The sequence below is a fragment of the Tympanuchus pallidicinctus genome, unplaced genomic scaffold (assembly GCF_026119805.1).
Source record: "Tympanuchus pallidicinctus isolate F22 unplaced genomic scaffold, pur_lepc_1.0 scaffold29, whole genome shotgun sequence".
Classification (NCBI taxonomy): Eukaryota; Metazoa; Chordata; class Aves; order Galliformes; family Phasianidae; genus Tympanuchus; species Tympanuchus pallidicinctus.
The window spans coordinates 4,148,826-4,161,248 of record NW_026294746.1 but is presented as its reverse complement, the minus strand read 5'-3'; the positions used below and the strand labels follow the sequence as shown (position 1 = coordinate 4,161,248).

Genomic DNA, 12,423 nt, shown 5'->3' with positions numbered 1-12,423 from the left:
GACAGCCGGAATTACAGCCCCTGCTAGGCGGGACGCGGGCAAAACGCTGCTCCGCATTACGGTCCATTCCCAGGTCTGAAGTTTCTACTAGAGGACATGCTTCTTTACAGCGAGTTTGGCTACTAGTGTGCTAGCTTGATGGTAACGTAGCTGCAAACCCTCTAGAAGAAATGCACAGACTGCTAAAAAAAAACCTCCAAGCACAGCCATCTCCACTACCTTGGGCCAGTGCTGGTAAGGAGGCAGCAGCAACAGCACCACAAGAGGCCCTCTGTCACAACAGGGAAAATGAAGGCGAAGCCATCAAGTCTGTTTCTGATTCTTCCAAAAGGGAGACGTTGTTCTGCCACAAGCCTATGGAGCAAAATAAAGCCATTGCAAGGAGAGACCACAACACTGAAGGACAGCAGGTCACACAGGTGAGGATGAAAAAGTCCACCTTTATTAAAAAGATGAAACGTTGAGAAAGTTCAGCTGGAAGCTCCTTACAAATGCTGAGCAGGACGTGGCACAGAAAACTGCATCAAAGGAAATTCTGTTTGTTGGTGGGAACGCTACCACCAGTCTGAAGTCTGCTGTTAACATGAGGTGATCATTGCCACTGAACTTCTTATCCAGCGAGATGGAAGGACGTGATTATGCAACTCATAAAGAGACTCAGCACACATAAAATAATAGGTATGAGCTGTCATGTTCTGACACTGTAACCACTGCAGAGAAAGACCCCATCCTTCCCAGAGAATTCTCTAATACGTGTGCAAAAACAGAGTGATATAAAGTAGTTGAATGCAGTATAGTTAACAGACTAACATTCAGTCATTTTATTGAGTAAGAAAGGCCAGGAGGTGCTTTAGGACACATTAATCAGTTAACCTACCAATGCAGACTCATCACACAGCAACACAGTTCAAGAGAGACCTGTAAGAAGCTTAAGAAATGTATATTCAGCTGTAGTCACACAGGACAGGGACAGACTCGGCATCCTCATCTCAAAACAAACCAAGGGAGCCTCTCTCACCACTCAATGTCAGCTCGGAGGTGATTTTGGTCTGCTCACACTGGTTCAGTCACCCGTTAGGTTAGTTCATACCTAAAATGCTTTCTCATGCTAACACGCTTTTGGAAAGCACACAGAGATAAAGCACTTGTTACTTTCAAAGCTGTGACAGCGATGTTGGCTCAGCATCCCTGTGAGGTAGGCAAAAGTTAGCTGTTTCCTGATACACAAAGTAGGTAAATGACTTCCTCAAAGCCATGGTGAAGAAAGTGGGAGCCCTTATCAGTATCCCCAAGAATGTGGAATTGCATTCCTTCACAGACAGGGAACCGTATGCAACCAGTATCTGTTAGGAAGCAAAAGCATTTCAGACTGATTTTCCTCTAATCCTCACCTCTAAACTGCTTTAAAACTCCTCTCCTTGACAAGAGTTCCACCAACATACACATATATGAGTGAACTCTTCCTTCATCTCTTTGAACAGAAAGCAATGATCCTTCCCATGACAGAAGGCCAGCCCCAATACAACCACAGCTGCATACACTGCTTCACTATTAGTTGTTCCCCAGGTCCTTCTCCACCAGCACAGCTATCAGACACACGAGCCATGTCTTAGTTACCATAAGGAATTCAGCTTGAGTAACTCTGTGCACAAGGAGTAGAAAAAGAGAAATACTCTTTTCAACTGACAGCTACATAAAAAGGAGCCATCATAAAATGAAGCTCACAGCTGCTACAAAGGGTAACAATGAAGCCACGCTGGGATTAATAACCCACCTAACTGCCAGTGCACAATTAGCAGATTCACCAGCTCAGTCCACATCCCTGGGAAAGCTTTTACTCTGCAGAAAAGTGATGTGGGTCACAGAGCCAAGCTCTTCTTTATTCTGCAGGTCCACAAAGAAACAACAGTAGATACGGTGCCTATTCCTCTGCTTCAAGCAGTTTCCAAAACACTCCTATCTCCCTCCATCAGCCCAAGCTGAATTTTTCCCTTTTCTCCTCGTGTTTCTAATCTACCCATCAGCAACACAGCAAAAAAGTATTTTGCTGTATAAAGCAGCAGACAGTTGCTGAAGTCCTTATTTTCTCGTCTTGTGCCCAGGTTTTGTCACTGAACTCTCAATGCTGTGTAACATTGTCTCATTAACAGCTTCAGCACTGGCAGCGGCACACTCCACTAATACAACACTCAGTACTTTTGAATGTACGACTTAATTATGACAAATGAAGGACAACACCATGCTAAGTTTATTGCTTGAAAGTCCTTTATAGAGTAATTGACGCGCTCCCCCTTGGTTCAAAAGCAAGGCTGTGCTCCAGGCACTAACAGAGTGGAACACCAGGATGAATTGCTGTGAAGCTCTTCACCTGTAAACAAACAACTCAGCAAACCCCCGACCATAGGAAATAAATACTTTTTCTTCAAAAAAAGAGAATTTGACTGCCATGGAGTAACAACAGAATGGAGTAAATCATCTTCGTATGGAAAGTGACTGGATGTTTCCCAGTTATGTTTGGCATGGTTTGCTTTTCAAACTGCTGCACGTTTACTGAAACAAACAGTTCTCCAAACGGTCCAAGTATCAGTAGGTGAGATCTAAAGAAGAAACTAAAACAAGGCTGCAAGGTGCAGAGGGAGGAGAAGAGGTGGGGAAACTCATGTCAGAGCTCCTAACATTTACGTGGGATTCAGTCACACAAACTGGTCTGCCTTAGAAAAAATCTGGTTAGTAAAGATGGTTTCTTTCTGTCTCCATTTCTCACTGATACGTAGAGCCAACACAATCATTTATTTTTGCTAACCCTGTGTCTTTCTCCTTTGCTCCTTATCTGGACTTCTTTTAGGTCTTACAATAGGACATTTGACTATGGTACTTCAAGCCTCTAAACAGAGAGAATGACGGTAAAGAAACATATTTTTTCAACTGAAAGCTTGTTCTCCCACTCAAATATCAATCCAGATCTAAGAATTTTGGCACCCTGTCCATCATTTCTGCTTAACATGGCTGTCCTTTCAGACAGTTAAATTTAAGCAAAAGTGGAAAGGGTAACCACTTGTTTGTCTATGCATTGAAGGCTACTCAGTTGCATGATTTGCATTTACAGGTTCAGCTTTCAAAGCAGAATACATTTACTGGTTTTGTCTTCAAGCTTGTGCAATGGGATAGTTGTGCTCCATTTTAGCACCAACACACCACAGAGACACAATTTTGCACTTTCTAGACTATAAGAATCCAGCAGAGACAACAGTGAATGAATCAGTATCCTACTACCATTCAGAGGGCTTGGAAATTAAAGCTCAGAAGGAAGAAGAAAACCAACAAAAATGAAAAGATACGAATCATGTTCTCAAAGGAGTGAAGTAATAGCACCATGTCACTGTGATGCTAAGCATTTGGCAGTGCTTTCTATTTGCCACGTAGGAGCCACTGAACTCTGTGACCGTGGTAAGGAGTTGTAAGAGAAATCAAAGCTACTTGTGAAGGGAGAGTTTGTATGAGACTGAATCTTACTTCCATTAACAGTGGAAGCCCCTCAGAATTCATCAGCAGAAGGGTGACATTCTTTAAACTCTTGTCCTCAGATCACGTTGGTTCTCCAGAATCAAAGCTGCAAGGAAGCGATATTCCAAGGAACTGATAAATGGCTTCTCTAAAGCCTGATGTGCAAGCTAACCAAGACCAGAAATCACAACACTCACATACAATCAACAGCTCAGGACAGTCTCTCTGTGTTTCACACTGTCCATAACAGGTCAACTACCCACATAATCCCCCTCTTCATTGGCATTAATACTGAACTGTGAGGTCTGGCTCTACAGCTTGTTACAGTTTGGGCAGAGCACCAGCTGGTGCCAGCATGATTCCAAAAACATAGAAGAGCCCCAAAAGGAGATTGAGTTTGGCTGTCCGCTGAGGAATTTTGTTGAAGTTTTGGCTCCGAAATTGCCTCTCCAGTGAAAACGCCATCGGGATGGTGAGCAGTGGCAGTGCCATGCTGATGGTGTAGCGTGTGGCCAACACACAGAAAATCAAGTAGGGTAAGAAGAGCAGCACGGTGTAGAGAACATAGGAGAGCGCAGGGCCGATGAGGATAGCCAAGGTGACAATGCCTGCCTGCTGGTCAGACTCCATGTCTCGCGTGTTGTTGCTGTGCAGGATGGCCTCAGTGCTGAGAGCCAGAGGGACAGCGTAGAGCAGCGGTGAGACAGACAGATAACCAACCTGCACAGCATGGGCAAACATGACAGCCAGGGGCCCAAAGGTGATCAGGATCACCACATCTCCGAGTGCAACATATTTAAATCCAATTCCTGTGGCAAAACACAAGAATACAATGAAGCATCATCAAACAACTCATATGACAACAGAGAATGGATTACAACAGACCAGCCCTTCCCATAGAAATACTGTAAAACAGCCAACAAGTACATAGCTATGGCTGAGAGGCATATTTTCTCTTTTCCTTTACTGAGAACGCAGCTCGTTAATTTCTCCAGCCTCTCATGTTGTACCAACCCAACCCAGAACAACACTAAGAACACTCTCTTCTCAGTAAAACAAGCACGTACTGTTCTGCATTCTCAATGGAATTCCACCTAAAGAATAACAACATTCCAAAACAAAACAAATTACACCAATGGAAAAGGACACATGCAGCAAGCCATACAGTTGAAGACACGAGATACACACCACAAAAAGCTTCAGTAACAGTTCTAAGGAGCACCTACAGCCATACAGATCTACCAATGTTGGTACAAGTTATAATGATGTTGTTACATTTGCTAGTGTTGGTTGAGGAATGGACCTGGTCCTGCCCTGCAATTCTTGTTCAGATAGCAGGAAGAGCTGTGTCTCTGAACCAAGGAGATAAGGAAGTTTTACTGAGTCTTTGTACCAAAGAAATAGGAGCTCCTGCTTGGAATCTGTCACTGAATATATAATTCTGGGAAACTTGCATATGTAACATAACTCTAAGAAAGTTCTGCACATATACCTCTTGGAAAACTCACATGTAACACAAGTAATGTATATTAACTAAAGATCTTTTGTAAGCATGCAAGCCATGGTAATTGGAGGATGACCCCCATGCATTCAGTGCTGCTATTAAAGAACTCCTGCTTTCTAACACTCCAGCTTGAGTCTTAGAGACTTTCCTGATCAGCTGCCTTACGGTATCAATGTCTTAGCACTACTTTCCAGCTGAACTTGATGCATCCCTTCTCGCACCTCCCCACAGCAATCAATGGCAAGGCTACATACCCGCACTCCAGGGAATACCACCAAATACTTTCCAGGCAGCTTATTAGATCACTTGGGTCTCCTCTGACAAGTCAGTTCACTGTCCCATTCAGACTGAAAGCAAACGGGGCCTGGTGCTTACCTCCAGTATAGAGGAAGGAGCTGGACAGCCCCCCGAAGTAAACCAGGGCCAGGTGCTCCAGCTTCAGCGTAGAGACGGCATAGAGCCCGGCGGCGCAGACGCAGCCCACCGTGTACAGGAACACCCCGAACCGGACCACGTCCTGAGGCTCCAAGATCTGGTCCACCAACGTCCTGTCATCGCTCTTTTTGTGATCGATGCCTTTGGAGAAATCGTAGTAGGTGTTCACCAGGTTGCCGGCCCCGTGCACGGCCAGCACGGCCACGGCGCTGCCCACCAGCAGTCGCGGGTCCAGTGCTCCCTCGGCCCGGTAGGCCAACGCGCTGCCCAGAGCCACGGGGGTGAGGGAGGCGCTGAAGCTCCAGGGCCGCAGCGCCAGCACGTAGGCCGCGCACTTCTGCCTCCAGCCGCCGGCGGGGACGCGCTCAGCCCCCGCCCCGCAGCCGTTCCTCTCGCCACCGCGAGGGCTCTCGGCGTTAATGCTGATCTTCTGCACCGGCTCCGCCGGCCCCATGCTCTCGCAACACCTGCAAGGAGAAGGGCCGCGCGTCAGGGCCCGGAGGGGCTGGCGGGACGCACCACCGCCATGGCCGCGCCTGAGGGGAGCTCCGCGCGGCGCCCGAGGCGATGCGCACCGTCCGCACCGCCCCCCCCGCCCCTCAGCCCCGCGCAGAGGGTTCCGCTGCTGCGCGGCCCGACTGGAATCTGTAACGCTCCGCCGGGGTCTGATGGAAGTACAAAACGCCGCATGGCTGCTAGGAGCGGCTCTGAGGCGCCTCCTAGCCCTGGTCTACGCGCCATTGCGTTTGCTGAGAGCTGCTCCGCCACGCCCGCCCTCGGCCCCACACGGACTCATTTCGGATACGCACCGGGCGCTGCCCTGCGCCTCAGCCCTTGCTCATGCGTACAACGCGCACGGGCTCCTGTGGAGGGCGGAGGGCTGCCGGCGTCTGGAGGGCGGGCCTAGCCCAGGTTTGTCACCAGCCGAGCGAACCTAGCTCTCTATTGGTAGAGCGCGCTGCCAGTCACTCGTAGTTCGCCTGCTGATTGGCAGCGCGGTGACGGTCACTCTCCTTGCGGCCCCTCAAGAGGAGAGGCGGGGCTAGGTGCGCCCCTTCCCTTTTTCTCTATTTCTATTGGCCAAATGCACTACCTATCAAACCCTTTCTGGAAGCCTATTGGCCGATAGCGTCTCGCCGGTCCGGGAGGCGCGGGGGAGGCCGCCGGGGCCCAGAGCGGGGGAGCCGGCGGCGTTGGCGGCGTTTGGGGTGGAGGTGGTGAGTGAGTGTTGCTCGGGAGCCTCCCTTCAGCATCCCGTAACTCCTCGCTCCCCGGCGCGGCCCCACCATCGCGGCCCTCCCGCCTCACAGCCCGCCGGGCCGGCGCTTTGCGCCTTGCGCCCTGTCAGCGGTCCGGCCGCCTCAGCCCCGCGGCCTCCCTCAGCCCCGCAGCGGAGGCCCCGTTCCCGCCGCGCCGCGCGCCCTCAGCCTTCCCGCGCTCCCGGGTTGTGAGGTTCGGGCCTGCCGCCCCCTCAGCGGGAATGGAGCTCCTTCCGGGGGCTCCCCTCGCCCTGAGGAGCCCCGAGGTCGCCTCGCGCTGTGTTCTCCGTGGGATTTATGGCTGTGTGGGGAATACGGGGGGGTGAAATTGAAGTTTTGGTGCGTTGTGGTGCTGTGGGCCCTTCTGTCAAGTGGGCAGCTTGGGTTAATGTGATGTGATGTTACAATAGCAAGCATCCCCCTGCAGTGACTGCTGTTGCTATAAGTGGACATCTCATCTCTAAATATCTGCTGAGGAATGTAATGCTTGCTGGGCCCCAAGTGTTGTTAGAACACGGGGATTTCTGTGGAGAAACTTGGGTGAAAATGCTCACAGAGGAATCAGATGCCATAATGGCACATTCATGGGAAAGATTGTGCCTCGTTATAGGGTGACAGCAGAACTTCATCTTACCATGGTGTCTTTTTGGCTGTCGTGTGCCTTGCAGTTAGAGCACCATGGGTGCACCCGACCTACCAGAACGCGTGTTTTGGTGTTGGAGGAACCAGGGAGGAAATGGGCTGAGGGAAACGTCACAGTGTGATGTAGTGATGTGGTTTTATAACAGGGCTGTAGTGCCTAGGGGATGGTACTGGTTAGCTGTATTGTTTGTGCTGTCTGGCACAGCATCCTTGCGTGCAGTGGAATATATACTGGAAAAAGGCAGTAGGGACAGAGTTAAGCTGAGAGATTTCAGTAATGAATGTACTAAAAATCCTGTGTCTTTGAAGAACTTACAGGATTTGATGCCCCAAGCCCCAGCGTAACGGCACCATGTCTGGCACTGTGTCTATTCTCCAACAATTTGCCAATGGCTTGAAGAGTCGCAGTGAAGAAACAAGGGCAAAAGCTGCCAAGGACCTGCAGCATTATGTCACCATGGAGCTCCGTGAAGTGAGTGCTGCAAAAAATGTATTATCTGTCTATTAAATGAGAGTAAGGCACTGGCTGGGTACTCTGAGGATGGATGTTTTTGGAACATGGAAACTGTTATTAGTGAGGAGGTGGGGGGTAACATGGAGCTTACTTTGCCCGAGCATGTAGGAGAAGAGAGGTGAGCGATGGATGGTCAAGCACCAGGATTAATAAACTCAACAGGTCAAAGGCGTAAGGAAGAGAAACTGTTTATAATGTATGGTTCTTTCTATTAGTGTAATCTAAGGAGCATTGTTTCTATGGAGGTTTTGGAAGTAGCAAGAGAAGAGAGAATGCTGAGAGCCTATATGAATATTTTCCTGTTACAGATGAGCCAGGAGGAATCCACCAGGTTTTATGATCAGCTGAACCATCACATTTTTGAGTTGGTCTCTAGCTCTGATGCAAATGAAAGGAAGGGTGGCATTTTGGCTATAGGTGAGTAAAAGTGCTTTATGCCTTTGAGTGTTCTCTTCATGTACTTGTTCAGTTGGGACGGATTTTCCAAACAAATGAACTTCTGCAGTCAGAGCCTTATATCCAACTGCTCAATACGCTGGGTGTGTGCTAGCTGCTGGGCTCAGAATGTCTGTCTGTTAGTGTCAGCATGGGAGCTGCTGAGTGCTGAGAGTGGCTGAAAACCTGGTGCTTAATGGGCAGTGAGCTCTTCGGGGAGTCAAACATCAAGTATGAATGAGTGCTGAGCACATGAAAATTCTGTTCCTGAGCTCAACTGAGAACAATCTGTGCTCTCTTTAGTGCCTGATTTAGAGGTTGGCAGCCCTACTGAGGCAGGGGGGTTGGAACTAGATGATCTTTGAGGTCTCTTCCAGCCCAAGTGATTCTGTTTAATATGCTTCCTGGAGGGCTGACTTCTGAACTCTTTTCTGTCTGAGGGGATTATTGTTATTTACATTTGCCTGGCTCAGTAACAGCATCTTCCATCCAAGGGGAGCTTTTGCCTTAATTCTGGTTAGATGCTCCATCAGTAGCTCTGGTCGTGCTTTCTGTGATGTGGCAGAGCTGCCTGTGTTTTAATTGTTAAGAGAATCAGCTTGTATGAATACTATGCTGTCTGAATGAATAGCTTGATTGGTAGAATTACTTCTTTAACAACCAAGTAGGAGTTGCCTATCGGTTAGCTTCGCAGACATAATCATCTAATCCCAACAAGTTTGGAGACAGTGGGAGCCTCGTAGCTAGAGAAATCGTTGTTGACAGCGTCTGGCTCTTAAGCTGAAAGTATTGCTTTAAAACTGTTTCTATGACTTTAGTGCTGTTGAAAGGTACTGCCTGGACAGCCCTGAATACTGATGGCCTCTTTATCTGCAGAGCAGATACAACCCAGGCACTGGCAGCACAAGTTTCCACCACACTGCCCTGCCAACATGCATCCACCCCTAGGCTGGAGAGCCCATCTCTAGGGCTGATGGAGGAGAGCAATCTCTGTGGTCTGTTCTGTCTTTCACTTCCCTTCTGAGGCAGACCAGCTGTGGCAGTTGCATGTGGATGGTGCCTTCCTGTTAGGAATGGGCCCGTGATCCTAGGATGGAATTTTTTTTTTCCTGTTTTTGAACTAAAAATGGGAAGAATCTATGAAGCTGTTTGATGCGTTTTGCTGTCTATTTAACAAGTCCAGGTTTGGAAGAAAGGTGGCCCTCTCCTATTTTTATTTATTTATTTATTTTTTCCCAGTGGATTTACTGTTTAGAAAAAGTTAATGGGAATCTTTAAGGAATGGATAGGGAATACTGACTCTCAGTTAGGGATTAGCTGCTGTCTGCTGCACCGATCCTTAGGGAGAACCGACAGCCCTGCTCCTTTTCTCTACAGCAAGCCTTATTGGTGTTGAAGGAGGTAACGCCACCCGTATCGGCAGGTTTGCAAACTATCTGAGGAACCTCTTGCCATCCAATGACCCAGTTGTAATGGAAATGGCTTCCAAGGCTATCGGGCGGCTTGCAATGGCTGGTGACACCTTCACAGCTGAGTATGTGGAGTTTGAGGTGAAACGTGCTCTGGAATGGCTGGGGGCTGACAGGAATGAAGGTCGAAGACATGCAGCTGTAAGTGATCTTTTTTTTTTTTCTTTTTTTCTTCTGACTTCACCTGTTTTGGAATGGGATGGTTAGGTTTAATGGTGGTAGGAGAGGTTCTCAGAAAGCTGGGAAAAAGCTCTGCTGGTGCAATTGTAAGGATCTGTGATCCTGTCATAGCAGATGCAGCATTTCCTCACTTCTACCTTATGAATTCCTCATGACTAAACAAGGTTGAGACACCATTATGCTACCATTATGCTATCATCTGTAAAAGTGGACAGAACTGGTTACAGCTCAGTCACTAACCGTTTAAATAAATGATACTGCATTCTAGACATTGAGGTTTGTGTATGGGTGCTCATTTTCACAGATTTACTGTTTCTTTCCCCACTTCCAGGTTCTCGTACTGCGTGAGCTGGCAATCAGTGTGCCTACCTTCTTCTTCCAACAAGTGCAGCCGTTCTTTGACAATATTTTTGTGGCTGTGTGGGATCCCAAACAGGCCATTCGAGAGGGAGCCGTTTCTGCCTTAAGAGCCTGCCTTATCCTCACCACTCAGCGGGAACCAAAAGAAATGCAGAAACCTCAGTGGTACAGAGTAAGAAAATAACTTGATTTTGAAACAGCTGTTTCAGAAGAGTTAAGTTCAGTCTGAAGTTCAGCTTTGCTGCCTTTGCCATGTGGCTTAAGGCTTCCTAGTATCAAACAGACCTTGGGCAGTGCAGCTGAATATTGTGAACTCTGCTTCCTTGTGGTCAAAAGTGTGATGAAGCTATTGATGAAGTTTATACCATGGCATGGCTGTCTGTTTCATTAGTGCTGTTGAAAATATTCTGCAGCAGATTCTACAACTTGTGGATGATTCTTAGCTAGCAGTGTTAATTACAGTTTTCCTACTGGCTTTGCCTCTGTTATGATCATTGATTTTAATATATATTTTTTTTTCCCCCAAGCATACATATGAAGAGGCTGAGAAGGGTTTTGATGAAACTTTGGCCAAGGAGAAGGGAATGAACCGTGATGACCGAATCCATGGTGCCTTATTGATCCTCAACGAGCTCGTGAGGATCAGCAGTATGGAGGGAGAGGTGAGCAGATGAACAGGACGGGGACTGTGGCTTTTGGCTGCCAATCTGTTGATTGATGGTGGGAAGCAGCTCAGCAACATGTGAAAATAAATCACCGTATTTGAAGTGGATTGATCTGAATGTGGATCAGAGCATTGATTGTTTCAAATTAGGTAGTGTCAGAGGAAAAAACAACAATGAGTTTGGGCTGAATAGGTATCAAGCTCTGGTGGAAAGTGCTATTAATTGAATCAATTACAATAGGAAAAAAAAATAATATAGAGTGCAGTCTCTTTTGTTTTAGATATTAGATATCCAAACATTTTTTGCTGAATTTAAGCTTAGTTGATGTCTTCCAGCCATTTGGATATGAATGATACAACATGCTGCTTAGAGATTTAGGTAGCACTGGACTGGGTATCTTTTAGTCACCTGTGGTTTTTTGCAAATGTGCTTTTCTGCTTTATCCAGCGCCTCAGAGAGGAGATGGAGGAGATCACTCAGCAGCAGCTTGTGCATGACAAGTACTGCAAAGACCTGATGGGCTTCAGTACCAAACCTCGCCACATCACTCCCTTCACTAGCTTCCAGTCCCTTCAGCCCTCTCAGTCAAATGCTTTGGCTGGTCTTCTGGGTTACAACGCCCACCAGGGAATCATGGGCTTTGCAACTTCACCTGTGCCAGCAAAGTCTACATTGGTAGAAAGTCGATGCTGCAGGGATCTAATGGAGGAGAAGTTTGATCAGGTAAGCGTTCAGTCTTGCCTTTCCAAATTCACACCACAGGTTCCTGTAATGTAATCGACCTCTGTATCCTTACTAGACAGTACTGCCTAATACTGAATCGGGGCATCAAAACTCAGAAATTCTAGCTGTATAACTCTCTCTGTTGGAGCAGTGGTTTAATTTGTTATTATCTGTCCTCCTGATGGGCTCCGAAGCCAGATGTCAGTAGAATGCCTTAGGGTACCCAGGTAATAAACAGCCTTGCCTTACTTCCAATAGCCATCCTTCAGAGCCCAATCCATATCCTTTCAGGTGTGCCAGTGGGTTCTGAAGTGCAGAACCAGCAAAAACTCTTTGATCCAGATGACAGTTCTCAACCTGCTACCACGGCTGGCGGCTTTCCGTCCTTCAGCATTCACAGGTGAGGAGGCAGGTGGCTGAGTGTTAGAAGGGAAATGGTACTTGAAGTTACCCAGGTGAGTTTGTGCAGACGATGCAGAAGTAGAAGTGTGGTGCTTGGGAGCTGAGCAGGCAAATTCATCCATGCAAGTGGTGGGAGGACAGTTGTTTTTTTTCTTCTGGGTAAATATGACTTGACATCTGATGCGCAGCGTGTTGCTCTAATGAAGAAAATGGATTGAAAGCTGTTCTCTGAATTCTGTAGTTGATACCCTAAGAAGTAGAACCTCATTTATTTTTTGTATTAGTGTGTCACATTTGGGGCTGAACTCTGCTCTCTTGATCACAATCAGGG

At 47.5% G+C, this 12,423-nt stretch overlaps 2 protein-coding genes across 5 annotated transcripts in view; one reads left to right on the top strand and one right to left on the bottom strand.

Moving 5' to 3' along the window:
* Positions 1–420: 420 nt before the first annotated feature.
* Positions 421–6,361, bottom strand: UBIAD1 (UbiA prenyltransferase domain containing 1). Of its 2 annotated transcripts, XM_052691908.1 has the most exons (3): positions 6,253–6,361; positions 5,384–5,910; positions 421–4,313 (listed from the first exon to the last, which is right to left on the bottom strand). In XM_052691908.1, exons 2-3 carry the CDS (start codon positions 5,895–5,897, stop codon positions 3,826–3,828), a joined length of 1,002 nt encoding a protein of 333 aa, XP_052547868.1. In that variant the 5' UTR covers positions 5,898–5,910; positions 6,253–6,361; the 3' UTR covers positions 421–3,825. The 2 variants fall into 2 exon arrangements, with proteins under 2 accessions (XP_052547868.1, XP_052547867.1); XM_052691907.1 differs by lacking the exon at positions 6,253–6,361 and having other exon boundaries at positions 5,384–6,035.
* Positions 6,362–6,547: 186 nt separating this feature from the next.
* MTOR (mechanistic target of rapamycin kinase) overlaps positions 6,548–12,423 on the top strand; it is a 61,509-nt gene continuing 55,633 nt past the window's right edge. The window contains exons 1-8 of one of the 3 annotated variants that reach the window (XM_052691756.1): positions 6,548–6,660; positions 7,654–7,816; positions 8,167–8,275; positions 9,671–9,903; positions 10,274–10,474; positions 10,830–10,964; positions 11,415–11,690; positions 11,982–12,090. In XM_052691756.1, the coding sequence (XP_052547716.1) occupies positions 7,697–7,816; positions 8,167–8,275; positions 9,671–9,903; positions 10,274–10,474; positions 10,830–10,964; positions 11,415–11,690; positions 11,982–12,090 (1,183 nt within the window). In that variant the 5' untranslated portion in view covers positions 6,548–6,660; positions 7,654–7,696. Of the gene's footprint in view, positions 6,665–7,653; positions 7,817–8,166; positions 8,276–9,670; positions 9,904–10,273; positions 10,475–10,829; positions 10,965–11,414; positions 11,691–11,981; positions 12,091–12,423 lie in introns of all 3 variants that reach the window. The other 2 variants (XM_052691759.1, XM_052691758.1) reach the window with 2 other exon arrangements.

Bases quoted from the DNA above. Each gene is read 5' to 3' on its own strand.
- UBIAD1 (XM_052691908.1), bottom strand. From the start codon at position 5,897: ATGGGGCCGGCGGAGCCGGTGCAGAAGATCAGCATTAACGCCGAGAGC. The intron at 4,314-5,383 runs GTAAGCACCAGG...GTTTTGCCACAG, and splicing joins CTCCTTCCTCTATACTGGAG to GAATTGGATTTAAATATGTT.